This window comes from Nannospalax galili, unplaced genomic scaffold (assembly GCF_000622305.1).
Source record: "Nannospalax galili isolate Female #2095 unplaced genomic scaffold, S.galili_v1.0 scaffold800, whole genome shotgun sequence".
Classification (NCBI taxonomy): domain Eukaryota; kingdom Metazoa; phylum Chordata; class Mammalia; order Rodentia; family Spalacidae; genus Nannospalax; species Nannospalax galili.
Window position 1 is genome coordinate 1,617,696 of NW_008347125.1, and position 21,698 is coordinate 1,639,393.

General features: G+C 38.3%; 1 protein-coding gene across 1 annotated transcript in view; it reads right to left on the reverse strand.

Moving 5' to 3' along the window:
- The window catches only part of Btc (betacellulin), a 50,901-nt gene that overhangs the window by 10,970 nt on the left and 18,233 nt on the right, over positions 1-21,698 (reverse strand). Inside the window, exon 2 of the mRNA XM_008843529.3 lies at positions 15,759-15,857. Coding sequence (XP_008841751.1) covers positions 15,759-15,857 — 99 coding nt within the window. The remainder of the gene's footprint in view (positions 1-15,758; positions 15,858-21,698) is intronic.

Genomic DNA, 21,698 nt, shown 5'->3' on the forward strand with positions numbered 1-21,698 from the left:
ACTTATCTCTGCCTGCTGCCTGTTTTCCTGTAAAATATACTTCAGTCTCTCATGTCTCTAGTCTGGGATACAAGATAGCCTTTCTTTTCTTTTTGAGACAGGGTCTCCTTGTAGCCCCAGCAGTCCTGAAACTCTCTACAGAGACCAGGCTGGCCCCCATCTCACAGGGGATCTGCCTACCTCTGCCTCCCAAGTGCTGAGATTAAAGTCCTGTGCCACCACACCCTGCAAGTCTTCTTAAAATGGATAGAAACTGAAAGGGTCACCAAAGGGCACCCTAACCCCACAGGCTACAGGATTCAACTGGACACAATGGGTTAGAATACAACAGCAGTATCTATGAAACACAGTGGCCACTCCTCTCACCCACCATGTGAGGCTGGGTTCCCCATCTGCATTTAACCAAGCACCCACTGAATCTGAAAACGTATCCAAATATGTACAGACTTTTTTCCTAGTTGTCATTCCCCCTAATGTTTGTGTTTTTGAGATAGGGTATCCCTGTAGTCCCAGCTGACCTGGAACTCACTATGTAGACCAGGCTGGCCTCAATCTCACAAAGATCAGCCTGCCTCTGCCTCCAAGTGCTGAGATTAAAGGTGTGCTCCACCTTTTAGTGACAGAGCGTCACTCTAGCACAGGCTAGTTATAGCCCAGATGACCTAAAACTCATGACAGTCCTCCTGCTTCAGTCTCTTGAGTGCAGGATTATAGGTGAGCCACCATACCCAGTTCCCTGCCATTTCTTGTTCTTTGGAGGGCTGATGTTTTTGTTTGCTTGTTTATGATAGGATCTCATTATGTTGCCTTGGCTGGTCTCATACTTCCTATGTAGACCAAACTGGCCTTGAACTTGCTGTGATCCATCTGGCTCTGCCTTTTAAGTATTGGGATTACAGGCACATGCCACTACTCCTGAAACATTTACATAGCATGTACAGTGTCAGGTGATGCTCTGGTTTCTTTTCCTATATCACTTCATTTAAGGCTCATAATCTTCTGAGGCTAAGCATCTTCTAAGATGACACAGCCTCAGATCCCAGGCTCTTGACTACCACACTCAGGGTGCTCTGTGGAGCCAGTTGCCCAGTGGTGTCTGCCAGCAGGCATGCTTGCCTCCTTAAGGGCTTGTGATTTTCATCTGGCTCATGGATACCTTCCCCTGATCTGAAGGAAGAAGGTACTGGAAGTTTCCCACCCTAGATTCTAATCCTTAACTGACTTCCTTGTCTTACCTTTTTAGAGTTTTAACTGCCTAATTTTCCAACTAAAGATACTAACGTTTAACAATTTCCCATTACTAAATGTGAAAAGTTCAATAAATAATGACTGGAGAAGATGTACAGAAACACTAACTCACTGTTTCATTCACTGATTCGTAACTGACATATGCCCACATCCAGAGAAAACAGCTAACAAGCCAGCTCCCACCCAGTGCTTAAACTTTCCATGTTTGTGGTATAACCAACAGCTTGCAGAATTCAGATATGGGGAGAGGGGCAGCAAAGACAACACAGAACTCACTGTAGAGGGTGTTCCCCATAGGCTTGATAAGGCACATGACATACCAATGACATTAAATCACAATTTTTTAATAGCAATGATTAATAAAATTATTAAAACAAAATACATATAACTATATGAGAAAAACAGAAGAATACTTTGGGGGCAATCTATACACTGCCAATCTCTGTGATGACAAGATGCATTAGAGTTCTCCCTCAAGAGCCATGGTAGATTGCTACCAGGACCCTTTGCATATACTAAAATCCAAGGGTGTCCAATTTTTTTATTTAAATGGTATTATATATATATACATATATATTGTGTACATGTCTTCTGATATACTTTAAGCCATCTCTAAATTACTTGTAATACCTACTATGAATATTTACATAAGTAGTTGTTGTACTGTACTATTAAGAAATAAAGGCAAAACATCTGTATATACTCAGCAAAGAAGCAAGTTTTTGAAATGCCTTTGAATCACAATTGGATGAATCCATTGATGCGGAACTCAGAGGCAAGAGGGTTACTCTGCAGAGTTTCGGTGGATGGCAAATGCCGAGGAGAAGCTGGCTGACCTGTTTTTGGTTATTGGCTTGCATGACTCCCAAGCTGACTCCTTGTGCATGCCAGATATTTGCTCCCATGCATACCAGCTAGTGGGACTCATCAGAAAGACTGAGATTTCTCCTAGGAATAACTGCACAGTGTATCAAAGGCAAAGACCTATGAGTTTTTCCAAATTATTTGATAGAATAGATCAATTCCCACTAGTTGAGTGTTTCCTACCCATTTTTAGAGGCACTAAAACACCAATAAAGTATACCCTACCAATTTTATTAGCACAAATTAAAAATAATAATAAACAACCATGAAAACAGCCACAGTAACCACAAAAGCAGTTGCAGTGTACCAGAAACAGCGGAAAGAACACTGCATTCGGGAAAAGGAAATGTGCAGTTTTCAGTTCTGCCCTTCGCTAGCAAGTCAGGGCAAGCTAATTAAACTGTCTGGGTCTCAGTTTCCTCATAAACCAACAATGATAGCTTCTACCTTAAATGGCCCTTGAGAAGTACAAACACAGATACGGAAGTTCATAGCAGGGTTTCTGAAAACGGTAAGTCTCCAGAAAATGAGCTTATTCTAGAACTTTGAACATCTTGGCCATTCTCAAGAGACATGTGTAAATATGAGTACTTGTGACTCTAATTAAATAAATATTTGTGGGAAATGTAGCTTTTTAGGAGTCAGTCAGCAAGCAGTCTGATGATGAAGAATGCCAAGAGCAGAGGACTAGACTCAGAAGCAGTTGGTGGGAGGGTCATGGTGGGGAGCAGTCAGGAATGGGGGAGATGAAGTTGGAACTTCTGAGCATCAGTGGACTTTGGTGAAATACAAAGAGAGATGGAAGGTGGTTTGTACTCATGAAGCTAAATGGTATGTATAAGGAAAAAAAAAGCTTTGCACAGTGAAGCATTCTCTCAATGCATTCGCTAAAGGCAGTGCAGACTACAGTATAGTAGGGGGACACTGCACTGGGAGAAAACCAACAAGTAGCTGAGCCATGCTGACAAGTGTGACATGGGTGTCAACAAGCAATGCAGAGCCAAGAACTAAATTCAAGAGGCAGAACATCTCATGGCGGATCTGATGTGCTCTAGAAAGATTTTCTTGCTTTGCAAAGCATCCTTGCCTTTAAATCTAACCAACATGGCTCAGTATCCAAAACATCCCTAATTCCCTGGGTTGCTGTGCTCCCTTAAATGCACCAGACTTTCAATAAAGGCCACATAGAATATATTTCCAAAAGACAAATTAACCAGCAGCTGTTGGATGCAATGATTTAAACAGCTCTGCCCATCCAAGCAGCACAAATCCATGCCTGCCAAACGGTTGTCTGGCCTGTTTTGATCACACACAACTCACTTCTCCAAAGAAGCATGCTTTTAAGTATTCCCCTTTCCATGCCAGCAGGCAGAAAATGTCCGGCAGAACATTCAAGCCTGTGACAGAACTAAATCACACATCCTGCTATTTAAAACAAATCCCAGGTGACATCCTCTCTTGCTCTCTCTCTTGAAATGACTGAGTTTATCAGCATTTTCCCTCTGCAAACAACATCTAAACTGGCAGCTGCTTCTCATTCGGCATCCATTGAGGTCACGTTGTCTGAAAATGGAACTGGGAAGCCATTTTCTGAAAATCATGAGATCTGATGAGAGAGGCCAGGGGAGAGCAAACTCTACTCTGCCAGTGCACAAATCATTATCAAGAAATGCCAACCCCATGAAATACATTCCAACTGTTGTGCTTCTCTGTTGAAAAGTGAATGGCATGGTCCTGAAAACGGAATAGGCAGGACATCTCCCATGATCCTGGGGGTGGGAAAACTTAGTTGATCTTTTTTCCTCCAGTATTACTCTTTTCCAACATACATTATCTCAAATGGAAGCATTCCCTTTGGGGTAAGATGAAATTACAAAATCTCACAGAGCTTTTGAGATCCATCAGTTGGTCTGGCCACCAACGTAACTCAAATGTGGTGAGTTGCTGAAGATACTGTATCTTAGTCTATTCATGGGACACTGTGTTCTAAAGATTCTGAAGATCAATTAAATCAGAAACCATTAGAACTATGGCAGGCCAGCGCATGCAAAATAACTAACTAAAATAAGTAAATAAATAAATAAATAAATAAATAAATAAATAAATAAATAAATAAATAAAATGAGGAGCTGGAGAGACAGCTCAGTGGTTAAGAGGAATGGCTGCTCTTGCAAGGGACCCGGGTTCAATTTCCAGCACCCACATGGGAGCTAACAACCATCCATAACTCCAGTTCTAGGAGATCCAATGCCCTATTCTGACCTCTGCCAGCATTGCATGACATGGATACACTTACACACATGCAGCAATAAACTCATATACATAAAAAAATAATAAAATATATTTTTTAATGATTTTAAGAATTTGCAGTAGGGATTGGAAGCAAAGACATCATGCTTAGACTACAAAAGCATTTAAATGAGATAAGGCCGCCCTTCTTAGGTCATATGGACAGTTAGATGATATGAAATAGATTACTGTGCACTCGGTCAAGGGGGAGGATACAAAATATAACTAAATGACTTATTTCAATATGGAATTTTCCTCAATTTGACATGTGCCTTGGTTAAATAGCAGAATGCCTTCATCTTTCTGTAGATGATTCTAATACTTAAAGAAAAAGAGTTTTTATGGCACTTTTGTGACTAAAACTTTTCAGAGTAGATACATTAGGTCTATTTTTCATAAAAATCTTTACTTACTGTTCCAACAGTCCTTGTTACAAGTATATATTATAAATCTGCAAACGGTATTAATGTCAGCAGCTCTATTCTCCAGTCAGCTCTAGGTGCAATTGATACTATAATTATTTTGACATTTTCTATTTTTCTTACACATGTACATGACATGGTGTGGGGGAGTATCAAAGGCAATTTCAAAGAAATATTTCTTTTGTTCCACCATATGAGTTCTGGGAATCAAACTTAGGTCATGAGTTGGGGCAGAAAACACCTTTACCAGTTGAGCCATTTCACCTGTCCAACAATGCTTTTTATAGTATTATTGAAGTCGTTATAAGCTCAAAGTAATTTTAGCCCCTTAGTTACATATTTAAAACTGTGTGTAACAGAGGGAAGGAAAACAGATTACTACAAATTTCCCCTTCTGGATGCAATTTGACCTCTAAAAGGAAGGAGTGGTGTGCAGAGGAGGGTAGAAGAAGACAGCAGACTATGGAGCTTTCCTCTTAGACTACGAAGTGCTGTCAGAGGCTCTGCGATGCCACCTCTGTGTTTCTGGACCTCTTCCCAGTAAAGGTTTCCTCATTTTACAGACTTCTTATGCCAAAAGCTGAAGAAAAAAGTTTTATATTTTTTGAGTTACTTTTCCTTCTTATCTTGCCAACTGTCTCCTTGAATCAGGATCATGGAAATTCACAATGCCCTTGAAGCCACAAAAAAATTGGAACTTACTATAACTGAGAATCCTGTTTGTCTTCCCTCCAAATGAAAGAGAAGAGCAGCAGAAGCTTAGCTCATGGATGTGTTTGTTGCCCCTTTCTGAGCTACTGGGATGCATGGTTAAGACTGGGTGGGCTGCAGAATCACCAGATGATACTACAGCCCGATCAGCATATCTTTTGACTAAAATGGCCAGGCTGACTACTATAAAAGTAAGGCCTACATCAAAAGCTGGTCTTTTCCAGCCTGTGTCTTTGAAGGAAAAAAGAAAAAAGAACCCATTTTTTTGCTATGGCTTGGATAATCATGCCCAAAGGCCCAAATGTTAAAGGCATGGTCGTCTGCCCATGGCCCTATTGGCAAATGGTAGGACCTTTAAGAGATAGAGCCTAATGGCAGTTCTTGGCTCACTGAGGGTGTGGCTTCAAAGGGAGCTGTGGCTGCTGGTCTCTTTCTCTGCTAGCTTCCAGGTGCCATGAAGTGAGTGCCTTCCTCCACCATACATGCCCACCATGAGGTGCTGCCTCACCATTGGCTCCAAAGCAAACAACAGGCCATAGACTGGAATTTCCAAACTTTGAGTCAGAATATACCCTCTCCTTGAATAACTTTATGTTCTCAGGTTGCTTTGACAGAAAGCTGAATGTCACACATGTTAAAGTGTGAGTGTATTTACATACTCAGGGCCAGAACAAAAAAGAGCAAAGGGCAAGAAGAAAGCTTGCATTTTCTTTTGCTTTAAAGAAAGCATGGTATGAAATTCTGAAGCATATCACATCTTTGCTCAGCGTCCTTCCTTTGCTCAACCTGTGTTGCTGGTTCTTCTCATTTCCTTTAATAGCCTATCAGTGCGTCAGGGACCCAAGGCATTCTTGTCTCTCCACACTCACTCCCTGAGTGACTTCAGAAAGTTCCATTTGTATAGCAACAATTCCCAAATTGTTTCTATCCCTGAAATCATCACATGAAATGAACTGTTCAACTAAACTAGCATTTCGTTGGGATGCATAAAGTGGCATCAACTTAGTACTTCCAAACAGATCCTTAATTGTTCTCCTCAAACATGGCTTTTCTTTACCTCAGTAAATAATATCCATTCTGTTTATTTAGGCCAAATATCTCAGCATCATTTTGACTACTTTGTCTCTTATTTACATTTACTTCATCTGCAATTCTACTGACTATATTCAAAATAGATTCAGGATCATCCCACCACATCCTCCATCAGGGTTTAAACTCAGCCTCATCTCTAGGCTGGAAGGAGTCTCCATGCCCATGCGGCACCCCAACTTGTCTTCCTGTTTCTGCCTGTGGCTTCCCAGTTATCTATTCTGTACACAGAGAAATGCTGACAATATTGACTGGGTCAACAGGACATTTCTACTACCTTTCTGACTCATCTTTGCCATTTTGTTCATTGTTTATCCCTGACACCTTAATGAGTGTCCTCTGCATCATACGTACTTATAAATATTAGTGGAGTGGATGCGGGCTTAACTCAGTTTAGGAAATGTCAAACTAAACATGAAATGCTTAGATACTGAGACTGTAAAAAGTAAACAGTATTATTTAGAAAGAGAAAATATGTCTAAAGATCATCCAATTTACTACTTCATTCTAGTTCCAAACTCAGACTGGAAGCTTAAGTAACTTCCTAATGGCTAGTCATCAGAGACACTCTTGCTCAATATCAGTTCTTTCAAGAGTCATATGGACTCCATATGGACTCTGCTGGCAGGAAGTTTTCCTTTTTAGGAGTTCACTCACATCTTTCTCATTTTGAAGTTCTCATATGATGATCAGGAGATTAACAATGTGCATCCTAGAGATGATCTCTCCTATACATCAGGCTACTCTGCTGCTTTCTGTGTGACCTTAAACAAATTACTTAGTCTCTCTGTGCCTCGAGATCTTCATCTGAAAAAGGAAATAATAAAGGGACCTTATATTATTAAATGACTTAGTAAATATAAAACATAACAGTATTTGGAACACAGCAGTTTAATAGATAATGGATGTTACTGTTTCGGTTAAAAACATTATTGTTGATGTTGATGCTAAGTATACTCTAGATGCATAAAAATTGAGTAAGATAAAATAAAAGTGAAGAGTTTTATGTATGGTTGAAGTTTGGTTGTTACCAGCTTAAAATAACCATTCTGATTATTTTTATAAGCTTCCTGTCAATTACAGATAAAATATCCATAGAAAAAACAAGAAAAGAATCAAAGTACATTAGTTTAAAAATAAAAAAGAATCAGTGAAACACAGGGAACAGTGAGAGAGAAAAAGAATAATAAAAGATCTACAACACAAATATAAACCAAAAAAACAACCAAAAACCCCGAAAGTAAGCCCCTCCCTATCAGTAATTACCTCAGATGTGAGTTGAACTTCCCAGTCCTAGGAGATATCATGGCAAGATGTAACTGTATGTCTTCATTGTCTATGAGAGACACTTTAGATTTAAGGCTGAAAGTGAGGGATACAGAGAATCCACACCAACGCTAAACAAAGGAGGTCAGGAGTGTCTACGCATCTCTTAGACAAAAGAAGGTTTAACTCAAAATCTGTCACCAGACACCAAGTAACAAATGCAGGCATCATACTTTGATAAGGGTTTCAGCTCCCCAGTTATAAATATAAATGCACCAACACCAGAACACATAATATATGAAGCAAATACTGATATAATTGAAAGGTCAAATAATGCTCAACATGTACTGGTTATAAATCCATTTCAACAAGTCCAGTAGACAAGTTAAATGAAACATCTTTGCTACTTACAGACAGGCAACAAGAGGTGATAAAAGACCGGGACTTCCTGCAAGTGGGCTGGTTGGCGTTCTGAGAGAATGGAATCTGTGTGCGCCAGAACTTCAGTGGAAGGATACTGAAAAGTAGCCTGCTGAGTTTATGCCGTGGATAAGTGAGACTCAGTAGGCTAAAGCACAGTAGGACATTGTGCTCCAAGAGGACTAGGAATGGAGAACCACACTGTCTTAGCCGGTTATTCCTGATGTTAATTTCTGGCACATTCTATGCTTATTGTTGGGAACCACAAACAAAAAAGAGAAGGAATCTATGTTGGTTCAGGGCCATCTAGAGAACTGCCAAATAGGGAGCAACACTGTAATATCAGAGTATTTCAATATCTCATTTTCAGAATGGATACATCGAGACAGAACATAAATGAGAGTGGATTGAACATTACAGACAAGAGAAATCCAAACAAAGTATGCAGAATTTTGCCCAGACATCAGCAGAATGTTCACTCTTTCTGAGTGTAGAAGACAGTATAGATTATTGAACTGACAAATTAAAGAAGACTGAAGTCATATCAAATACCTTTGATCAAAATGAAATGAAATCGATAACAGCAAAAGGAAAAGTGAAAGATTCACAAGTGTATACAAGTTGAACAATACACTTCCGGAAAACCAATAAGTCAAAGATGAAGTTTTAAAGGAAATTGGAAAATATCTTGAAACAAAACATATCAAGACATATGAAATGTAGCAGATAAAACACTAAAAGTTTATTGTGACAAAGATTACATCAAAAAAGAAGAAGGAAGATTGCAAGCAACCAACTAACGTCACACTTTAAGGAAATAAAAGAAGAACTCAAACCCAAATTTGGCAGAAGGAAGGCAATAACAGAGATCACAGTGAAAATACATGACATAAAGAATAGAAAATTGTGATGGCTAATCTTGGTTGTCAAATAGCCTGGACCTGGAATTAACTGAAACGAGAGAGACTTTCCTGATTGGATCATTTGAAGCTGGAAGACCCGCCCTAAATGTGGGTGTTACCTTCTGATGGCAGCCTGTAAAAAGGCCATGGTAGACGGGAGCTTTTGCTTTTTGCCCGCTTGCCTTCTCTCTCATTGGCAGTTTCATCTTGCTGCTGTGGCATTCCTCTGCTGATAGTAGAACCACCTTCTTCGAATTCCAATGTAGACTGAAGACCAGCAGACCTCCAGGAATCCTCCAGGCCTTAAGCACCAGATTGGGACTGCTGAGACATCCAGCCTCATGGACTGAGCAAACACTGGATTCTCAGCTTCTCCAGTGTGGTGCAGCCATCCTTGGACTACTCAGACTCTATCCTGTAAGCCAATCTGATAAAGTCAATCTAATAAAATGAATATATATATATATATATTCATTTTATTAGCTCTGTTTCTTTAGAGAACCCTGATAAATACAAAAAAAAAAAAAAAACTAACAAAACTGAGTTGCCTTTTTTTTGGAAAATCAAACAAAGTTGACAAATCTTTATTAGGAGTTAATGATAAAAATACAAATGAAACTCAAATTAATTAAAATGTAGAAAGGAATCAAAGAAGAAACAGTAAAACTGGTACTACAGAAACAAAATTCATTGTATGAAAATTCTATAAGAATTATGTACCCAAAAAACTGAATGATTCTTAAGAAATAGATAAGTTTCTAGAAACATATGGCTGGATCATAACAAGATATAAAATCTCAACATATATATGACTAATGAGACTGAGTCCAAAAGTTCTCAATGAAGAAACTTGACTTCCTTCACTGGTTAATTCCATCAAATATTTAAGTAATGCCAATACTTCTCAAACTCTTTCCAAAAATTAAAGTGAAAAAAACACTTCTAAACTCACTTTATAAGCATAACATTACCCTGACAACCGAGACAAAGACTCTACAGGAAAAGAAAAATCATAGGCAAATGCCACCAGATAAACACAGTTGCAAAAATTTCAACAGAATAGTAGAAAATTAAATCCCACACCAAATTAAAAAGATCATGTACTGTGAGTAAAGGAAATGTGTCTGTAGGATTTGAGGAAGGTTCAAGACAGAAAAATCAGTCAACACAGTGCACTACATTAACAGAATGGATAATAAAAATCACATTATCATCTCAGTGCATGCAGAAAAGACATTTGTGAATCTTCAACATTTTTTTATGATAAAAATGATCTCAACAAATGAGGAACAGAAGGAAACCACCTCAGTGTAATTAATAGAGGCCATATATGAAAAGCCCAGAGCTAATATTATACTCAGTGGTGAAAACCTGCAAACTTTGCCTCTAAGATGAGGAACAAAACAAGGATGCACAGTCTAGTCACTTCAATTCAACACAGGATTGGAGAATTTAGCCAAGGAAATTAGGCAAGAAAAAAAATATAAATAAAAGATATTCAAATAGGAAAGAAGCAGCAAAACACATATTTTGAATGATGTGTTCTTGTATGTAGCAACTCTAAAGACCCCCCCCATAAAACATACTATAACTAATTTATAGATTCTGCAGATTTCCAGGAAACAAAATCAACACATGGGGCTGAAGAGGTGACTCAGCAGTTAAGAACATTGACTGCTCTTGCAGAGGATCCAGGTTCTATTCCCAACACCCACATAGCAGCTAACAACCATCTGTAACTCCAGTTCCAGGGGATCCAGTGCCTTCTTCTGACCTCTGCAGGCATTGCACAACACAGGTGCACTTACATACATGTAAGCAATTCACCCATACACATGAAATAAAAATAATAAATAAAATATTTTTATAGTGTGTTAAAAATAAGTCTGATCAACCAAGTATTTTTCTTAAGATGTATTTTCTTTTTTGGTCTTTTAAAAATCAACATGCAAATGCCAGTTGCATTTCTAAAAACTAAACTATCCACAAAGAAAACTGAGAAAACCATTACACTGACAACAAAATAAAAAAGAATAAAATACTGAAAACCCTTCTATAGGTTGGAGAGAGAAAACAATGCTAACAAAATATTTTAAAAATTGAAAAAATTAAAAAGAATAAAACACTTAGAAATAAGCTTGGGAAAGGAAAAATCAAAATTCCAGTGATGTGTATTTGTAGAAATAGAAACACAATCTTATAATTGACAGGAATCACAAACGACCCCAAACATTCAAAATAGTCTTGAGCAAGAAGAAAATTGGAAACTGATTTAGAAGTATGTATGCAAAGGATGGTATTGATGCAAAGAAAAATATGTACAAAACAGGATAGAATTGATGCAAAGAAAAATATGTGGGTTTATAGAACAGAACAGACAGTCTACAAATCAATTCAGGTACATGTACATACAACTAATCTTCACCAAGAGTACTAGGAATGAAAAATGAAGAAGGGATAGGCTTCTTAGTAAATGTTTGGAAATGAATATCCATACAAAAAAGAGCAAAAATTGACTCCTTTCACATACTGTCCACAAAAGTATATTCAAAATGGATTGGGAACTTAAACGGAAGAGTGGAAACTTGAAAATTAGTATCAGAAAGCATAAGAAAAACTTCTTGACATTGATTTCTTAAATGTGACACCAAAAAGAACAGGCAACAAAAGCAAAAAATGAAAGAACCAAAATGAACAAGACCAAACTAAAAAGCTCTACACAGCTACGGAAGCAACAGCATAAAACGGCAGCCTGTGGAACGGGAGAACACGCTTTGAGATTCTATTACAGTAAGTGATTAATATCTAAAATGTATACGAAAGTCTTAAACTCGGTAACAAGAAAACTGAGAATCCAATTTTTGAAATGGACTTATGGAATTAAATAGGTATTTTTCTAAAGAAGACTTACAAATGGTGGTCAGTGTGTGTGTGTTGTGTGTGTGTGTGTGTGTGTGTGTGTTCAGTACCATGGATCACTGGGGAAATGCAAATCAAAGCCACAGAAAGAGATCACCTCATACTTGTTATAATAAGAGCAAGATAGGAAGAGGGGGTGAGAGACTATGTGGAGAAACTAGACCTCTTATAATCTACTGGTGGGAATGTACACTGGCACAGCTGCTATGGTGCTATGGAGTTAAACAACCATATGATCCAGCAATCCCACTTATGCATATTAACTGAAAATAATTGAAATCAGGAAGTCAAAGAGGTATTTGCACCCCCAAGCCCATTACAACATTATTCACAAGAGCCAAATTATAGTTATAACCCGAGGGGATGTGAGATGTGAATAAAGAAAATGTGGCTCATACATATAGAGACAATAGCCTTGTAAAAGAAGAAAATCCTGGAATGTGTGGCAACTTGAATTAACCTGAACAACAACATACTAAATGAAAGAAGATAGTCACAGAAGGATAAATTCTGTACAGTTCTGCTTTTATTAGTTAAAGAAAGCAGCAAAATTCAGAGAAGTATTTGACAGAATCATGGCTGCCAGCATCCTGAGGAAACTGGAAGGTGCTATACAATAGGTCTAAAATTTAGTTAAGCAAAGTGAGTAAATTCAAGATGTGTTTTATAACATCATAACTATAATATACTGTATCATCCACCTTAAAATTTGTTTAAAAAGTAGATCTGTTAAATGCACTTGCTACAGGATTAAATCAGAAAACATCTTTAGGATGATGACAAGGAAGATTTTTGAACACTGTCAATCAAAAGACTAGAGAATAATTTCTCAAGGAAAACGCCATAATTTCTGATGTCTGAAACCAGACTAAAGCAAAACAATCATACAAAGTTGGCCGTGTGATTCCAATGGGGATAACAAGGCCAGGCCCCCCACAATTACGCCCAAAGACACCAGTGGAGTCCATAGCCTCTGCACACCCTGCAGCCCACACACTGCTCTGAGGAATGAAAGAGAAAGACTGGGCCTGATTTGGTGACTCACATCAGGAAGACATGCTCAGCTGGCTCTGGTACAGCCTTCCCAGGGTGCTAGGCAGAGAGCACTCATGCCCAGCCACCATACTCCCAGTTCAGAGATGCTCTCAGGGGATGAACAAGGCCCTTTTCCACTCCCCCAGGTTTAAAGTGCCCTATATTTTGTTTTTTTTTTTTTCCCAAATCAGAGCTAATCTTTATAGAAGACCAAACACACAATCTTTGTAGAGCCAACAGCAGCTTAGATCGGCAGCCAGCAAATGGTGGTCCAAGGGCCAAATCTGGCCCACAGCATATTTCTCTAAATAAAGTTTTATGGCAAGCTCATAGCTTTGAGAATGTTAATTCAAGCATCTCCAAGATAAAGTATGTGAAACCTGGGACTGGAGAGATGGCTCTGTGGGTAAGAGTGTGCATACTGCTCATGCAGAGGACCTGAGCTCAATTCCCAGCACTCACAGCCTCCTGTAAGTTCAGCTTTGAGGGATCTGACACCCTCTTCTGCCCTCTATTGGCTCCTGCACGCACTTGCACAACAGTCCCCCAAACCACAGGGACATTCGGAGACAGAAATTTGACTCCATAGGCCTTAATATATGTGACAGAATGCATGAAACCTGGTGGGGGGGTGGGGACTATGGGAGGTACGGATAGGGGAGAGGGTCTAAATATGATAAAGATGTACTAAATGAAATGCAATGATTTAAATAGTAAAATAATAAAAAGAAAAAGAATGAAAATAAAAATCTAAAATATGTCAAATTCTTTCATCCTCTTTTTAAAGATTTTCAACAGACAAAGGAAAAATAATAGGGTAGAATGGATCAACTTTCTACAAACCCAGCCCAAGATATCAAATGCTGTGTCTAGAGTATATGTCTTCAACTCCCAGTGTTAATCTTCACTGTCAGTTTGACAGGACTTAGAATTACCTAGGAGAAGCACCCCTCCACATATCTGTGAGGATGTTTTCAAAGAGGTTAACTAAGTTTGGACGACCCATCCTAAATGTGAGCAGCACTATTCCGTGGGCTACTGTTCTGAGAAAAAATACAGGAGAAAGCCACGTGAGTACCTGCATTCATTTCTCACTCCTTCCTAACTGTGGGTATGATGTGACCAGATGCCCTGGGCTCTCACTGCCACAGCTAGAGCCATTCCAGCCAGCAGGCCTCCCCACCATGGTACCTTCAAACTGTAAGCCAAAATAAAAGCTTCTTTCCTGAAGTTTCTGTTATCAAGTATTTTGACACAGCAAGAAAAGTAACAAATATACTCAGTATAAGTGGTTAAGAATGGAGGCACTTATGTTTGTGACCCATTAATTCCTGTTCTCCCAGAAGAAGCCATATTACTCTGATTTCTGTCATCACTTATTGGTTTTGCCTGTTCTAAAACCTCATACATACAGAATCACCTAGTCATTTCTTTTACCTTTCTTTTTTTTACTTACTAATTTTTATTTCATGTGTATGAGTATTTTGCCTGCAGGTATATGTGCACAATGTGCATGTTCTGCCTGTGGAGGCCAGAAGAGGGCATCAAGTCCCCTAGAACTAGAGTTACAGGCAGTTGTTAGCTACAATGTGGGTGCTGGAAACCAAACCCAGGTCATAAGTGACAATTTTTCACAAAATGGAGAATCTGTAAGTATTAGTAAGGATGTGAGCTGCATAGGTATATGTATTTGTTACAATTAATTGAAGTGTGTAAACCTGTTTATTTTCCTATATGAAAATTTACCTCAGTAAAATGAATGGCTTAAAAATGAATTAGGCATTTCAGTTAGCAAACAATAATTTTAATCTAGTGTATTTTTATATTTGCAATTTCATGTTCTGGTAATTTTTCCTATTAGTAGTAAGATTCTTAGGCAATTTCTTGAGACAAGTTATGTACCAACTTTTACTTATGATTATGATGCCAAGTATCTGTGTATCTGTCTTGCTACAGAACTCAGTCTCTATTGGTCCTTTGATACCAATTTATACCAATGCGATGCATAACGGTATTTCCTAGGTTTAAAGTTTCTTCCATTTGTTCTGACTCTTTTCACTTCAAACTAATACTAATTGTTACCCATGGCTTATAATATCAATATGGTATATTTTAAAATTAAATACTTATTTGCTTATATCATGCATAGACTGAAGATTTATAGCCTATAAATTATCAATTTTAAAAAGACATAGATTTTAAAAGATATGTTTTGATATTGCATTCCCAGTACCTATAGATAACTGTATATTTGCTTCATCAAAAGAACTGACCTGAAAGACAATAAAAAATAAAAATTTTAAAAAAAATGGAGATACTGAAATCAGGAAGACTGCGGTTCAGAGCCCAGATTTGCTGTTTACTTGCTGTGTAACCTTAGGCTAGTTAATCTTTCTAAGTTTGACTTGAAATAAAATTTTAAAAATCTCTTACTCAGAGGACTCTTACGAGGAATAAATGAATTATTATGTACAAAGAAAGCAGTACATTGTATCTACACAAAGAGCTGCCTATTATGATGGATGTTGTAAACAAAAATTTAAACCTCAGGGAGTGCAATTTTCCAGGATTGAATACGAAGCATCAGCATTACCTGCACAGTTCTCCCCAGGATCCCCACAGAGAGAGCCATTGGTTTCGGGTCTTCTTGTAGTATTTCTATCTGCAGTCACGCAGTGGAGAATCACAAGACCTTCAAGTTCAAAACAGAACCAAAACAAACATGAAAACTTGAAAATTTTGCTTAATGTAAAATATCCTCTAAATGTCACCACCTGCTGATGAAAACAGCAAGCCTGAGGCTTCCGTGGCACGTCATTGTCTCTGAGCCAGGCAGGGACAAAACGTGTCTTATGTTTTCAGCTCAGTGTAAAGACAGAATTTTCAAATCAGCATCTCTTCAGCTAACTATGCATCTTAAGGGAGGAGATTTGGCCACAGCCTGTGATAGAGGTTTATCACAAAAGCAGGGGTAGAGGGATGGGAGTCCAGTCACCAAATGAATACTCTAAGGAAGATTCAGAGAAAATGGTAAATAAGATCCCATGGCAAGAAGAGCTACGCCATTGCACAAGGACAAGATGCGTCAACCTTTCTCTGGTGTTAACTCTTGAATGTACTTCCTCACAGGGGGATGGGATTGATAATCCATGGGGATTTTTTTTTGGTGGTATTGGGTATTGAACCCAGGGTCTCATGCATAAAAGGCAAGCCCTCTACCACTGAGCCGTACCCTTAGCCTTTTTCATGGGGAGGCTTTAAGAATTTTAGATCTTACCACTTAAGAACTAAGAGAAACAGTCCTCACATCTTCCCAGGAACAAGAAACATGTTGTAGTTAGAATGGTTCAGAAACAGTAGTAGTACTTGTGTGAATCCTGATTCACACAAACCAAGTATGAAAAGTCTGTTATTAGACCATCAAGGAAATTCAGCACTGACTAGACATTAGATCCATTAAAGAACTACTGCAAATATTTTAAAGTATGATAATGGTACCGTGGTTTTTATTGGGTTCATGTTGTCTAGAAATAGATGTTTAAATACTCACAAATGAAATAAAATACCTAAAGTTTGCTCTATTATTATCACTATCATCATTATTTTGTGGCACTGGGAATTAAATCCAGGACATTCTGCATTCTAGGCAAGTGCTCTACCACTGAGCTGGACCTAGCCCTGGGCCTTATTTTAAAATAATCCATTATAGGAATGTGAGAACATGGTGATAAAAGAAAGGCAGAGATAGAATGAAGCTTGCCACATGTTCATAACTGTTGAAGCTGGATGTTTGATGGATCAGGGTTCATTATGCTGATCTTAGTATATGTTCAAATGTCTGCAATGAGAAGAGGATAGGGGATGATAGAAGAAAGGAGGAATATGAGGACATCTTAGGGACTGGCTGCTCTGTTTAAGACCTTGTTGACAGTGTTAGGCATGTGTTAAGGATGCAGAACACTCAACACAGTGCTGGCATATAATCAGTGCCCAATAAATTGCTTCATTATCATGCAGCTGGTAGGAATAACAGGCACTCCCACTGATTGTTGGAAATTATACATCTGGCCAACAGTTTCTAAACAACATGTTCTCCAATGCCATTCAATTCAGCAAACATCCATGAGCATTCTGAAACACCCGGTGAACGGGACATGCTTGACCCTCCAGTTGCTCTGAAGCTACAAGGCAGATAATGAACCAAACCAATGAACCATAACACATGACAGCAATGTTCCAGAAAACAGAGGCTAGCAAATTTGAAAGCCAAGGCTCTTCAAAAACAATCTTTAAAAAGCCATCCTTTCCATTTATCAAGTTGGAAAAGATTGTGTTTTGAAGAGAGAGATAGTAGCAAATGATGGAAGTTTTGAAATGGAAACTCATATCCACTGGTGATGGGAAAATTTGTGCTTGTTTTCAGGAGGAAAATTTGGCAGTATACAGAACAAAAGAGCAAAAGTAACTGAAGACTACACAAAGCCTTCTATCCGGTAACTGCACATTACTAAGTTCTCCTAAGGAAAAATTCAGGACACAAAAATATTTGACAACATTCTCTGTATGGCAAAAATTACAAGACATTAAAAATTACCTACATAGGGGACCTGGGTGATGACTCAGTGGGTAAGAGACTTGCTGTGTAAGCATGAGGACCTGGGTTGGATCCTATCACCCATGAAAAAGCCCAGCTGCCAGTCTAACTTCACACTCAGTGAGAGACCCTTTCTCAAAAGAATAAAGTGCACGGTGGTAGGGCAGGATACCCAATGTCTTCCTCTGCCCTCAGTGAGTTTGCACCTGTACACACATATGCACATATACCACAAATACAAACATACATGCAAACAATTACCTAAATACTTAACAATACCGGATAAATTAAATTCATTTGACATACCTTTATGCAACAAAATGCTATTCAGTCATAAAGTGTTATTCAAATACTAACAGACCATTTCAGTGTATTATTTCTAAATAAGAAAACAGACTACAGGGTGCTAACAGTGTGATGGATATGTATTTATTTGTGTATGTATATTTGTGTGCAAATTTCCCTATCCATCTATATAGCCATAAAGGTAGGTAAATAGAGAATTAAGCCTATTGGGAAATCTTTTCTTTAATTTTTATTATTTTTACATTTCAATTTCCCTACAAGTACGTTTTATTTTTGCAACAAGAGAAAAAAGCCTGATGCTTTTATAAATTCACAATCTGACCATCAAACTTCTGTTATTTATGCCTGTTTCTTCAGCACTTGTTTTTCCCTTCACACTTGGAACAATCAAAAGCAAACAGTCACTTAGGACTTCTCAAGCCTAGGAATTCTAGACTACTCCCCTTTGCAATCCCAGTACCCAACATGATGGATAATTAGTCAATAAACACTTAGTCTGTAAACAAGCAGTCTTCAGGTAAAAAAATCCCAGTAGCAATTTCTAGTGGAAAACAATAAAACATATTTAACTCATTTCTAAGATCTAATTTGAGGACTTTCCTCATGGGGCAAAATGAGAGGCCTTACTTCTAGAGTTAATCCATCCCAGCAGTAGGAGCTCATGGGAAGGAAGGGAGGAAGGAAGGGAGGGAGGATGGGACTGGGCAGATGATTGTCAGTAAAGCACCTTCCATACAAGCGTGAGGATCTGAGTTCAAATCCCCAGAGCTTGCTGGGTAGCTAGTCTGGCCAATTGGTGAGCTCTGGGTTCAGTAAGAGACCCTGTCTCAAAAATTAAGGTGGAGAGCAATAGAGGAAGGCACCTCGGGCCTCCACACACATGCACACACATGTACACGTAGTTGCATACACATACAAACATGCACACAAACATACACTGAAAAAACTTTAAGAGAACAAAAGGTTTGAATCTAATGTAAATTCGGTATCTACAAACTGAAGGTAGAGATCTTTCTCAGAGTTATTGTAAAATTTTTATCAGAAGAAACACATGGCTTAAATTTATACACACTATACGATTTATCTAGTTGCATTCATTCTGGTATTATTTATAATTTAGCTCATTATTTTCCACTTCCACCTAATGGAAGAAACATTGGTTCCCTTGAAACTCTACCCAGTTAATCAAACATTTCAATAGGCTGGGGCTATTCCTGTTAAGCCTCAATCCAAATAGTAGATCAGTTGACAAAGAGGCCACCATTCTCAGAGGTAGAGCCCAGAGAGGAGGCATCTTCAGTTAAACCAGCACCCAGTTCAAGTAAAAGATGCTAAATAACACTCTACTGCCACCCCAACCATCTCAGTTCATAAACACTGTCATAAACACATCTTCCTAAAGAAATGTTTGCTTGACCTGTACAGATTTTGATAATTAAACCAAGACAGTTTATATTAAATCTGAATTTTGCACTTCCATCTTTACACCAGGTCTGGCAACAAAAGCTTTCCTCACGGATCTGGCTGTAACTAAGAAGCAGGTGATCTTTAAATGCCACAGACCCCAAGAGGTTTGCTGTGCTTATTAAACTACTGGGGCCTTCACAGGACTTCGAGTTTGTGATCTGTAAGAAGAGACTGAGAAAGTAGAGAAATGCTCACAAAGCCAGCTACCAAATACTAAGGGCTACTTTATAAAGAACAGTCTTGTTCCATCCATTAGTCAACGAATACTCATTAAGCGCTATGTGCTTAGTAGTGGTGCGAGACACTGAAGGCTCAAAGATAAAGATACTATCACTAACCTCAAGGAGCTCATATTCTAGTGAGATGAATGTGCAAACATTCAAAGTCCAGTGTAATTAGCATAGCAAGAGAGAGCACAGGAGAAACACCGAATGGAGAATCAACTCTGCCTGCTGACAAAGGCTGGTAGAGAAGCTGGGGTTAATGATGAATATATACATATATTGGTCTTTTTGAGACAGGGTCTCCCTGTAGCCCCAGCTGGCCTGGATTCGCTATGGAAGCCAGGCTGGCCTCAAACTCACAGAGATCTGCCTGCCTCTGCCTCCCGAGTGCTGGGATTAAAGGTGTGTGCCACCACACCCAGCCCAACGATGAATTTTTAATGGGGAAATAAATGACTTCTAAGGCATCAATTAACTATTTACTGAATATAAGAAAATGTGCAAGCAAGACAGTCACAATGTTTTGTTTCAGCAATGGTTAACATTTATGTGGGCATAATAATGTGAATATGATAATTCCAAAACACTGTCATAAAATATTAGGACAATAGTTAGCCAACATTCACCATCTGGAGGAAGTGGCAGTGTTAGTATCTATGCTATGTCAGTTCTTAACTGTTTTGAATATCGGCTTTGTAGTTAGCTATGCTGGAATTATGAGTGGCAGAAAGAGAAGTTTCCCCAGAGTCTGAGGAAAAGATACCACAGAGCTAAGGAAAGAATGCCTTTCCAAAAGAAATAAAATAACAGGTTATAAACTGAAATAGAAATAAAAGTAAGAAGTGAAAGATGCGCTGGAGAGACAGCTCAGCAGTTAAGAGCACTGGGCACTGAGAACTGAACTGGGGTCTTCTGCAAGAGCAGCCATTGCTAAAGAAGCATACATCATTAAAAGTGTCAACATCTTTATAAGAGAAAATATTAATTATATTTGGGTGAAAATAAATCTGAAATTTTGGACAAATATGTAGAGATGTGTAGAAAGCAGAAATTTTCTATTCAAAAGAATCACAAATTATATTTCATTTCAGAAGTATTAAGAACTCTAAAGGTTTCAAATGTCCCACCAACCAACTTTGAACTCCTCAGAAATTATCCGTTGGAAGAGTTAATCAAACATAGATTTACTGTTTCAGTAGAGAGACTTCAGTCTCTTTTAAGGTATGCCAATTTCAAGACCATCAATCCATGCTTTCAAATTACAGTTCTTCATATATATATATATATACATATATTTGTATATATGTATATATATTACCTATTTCTAAACCTTTATAAATGCTTCTTTTGTGTAGCTTATTTTTCCCTCCTATTATTTCACACCACTCTTCAGAGTCACTGAAAATAAGTGTAGCCTCTCCTTCCCATGGAAGATCTTCAAATATTTGAAGCTGGCTATCAGGTTTTCCTGAAAAGCTTTCTCTCCTCAGGCTAAACATCCTGGTTCCTTAAAGTAAACTTTATTGGATATTATTGAAACATCTCAAAAGCTTTATTCTCCTCCCCTAAGAGCAAAGTACCATCCCACCTGGTCTCACAAAGACAGAAAAGAGGGGCTTTTGGCCACAACACATCTGGTAATTCAACCTCACAGTCTATCACCCTCTTTGGGTGGTCACAATAAATACTGGAATTTTATTGTGCTTATCTAATATGAAGCTACTAAATGTCTCGTGTTTCTGGGAAACAGTATATAGATGGGCGTGTTACTGCTCTCTGGGTTTCATTTACGTGTTTCCTCTAAGCAGATCATTTCTATATCTGTTCCTTTTTTAATGTTTTACATCAAATTTTACCTATCATTCAAACAATCACAAACTTTTTGTTTTGTTTCTGGATTCTTTAACTCAGTCTATCAAACATTCCTCTTCATGTGACTTAT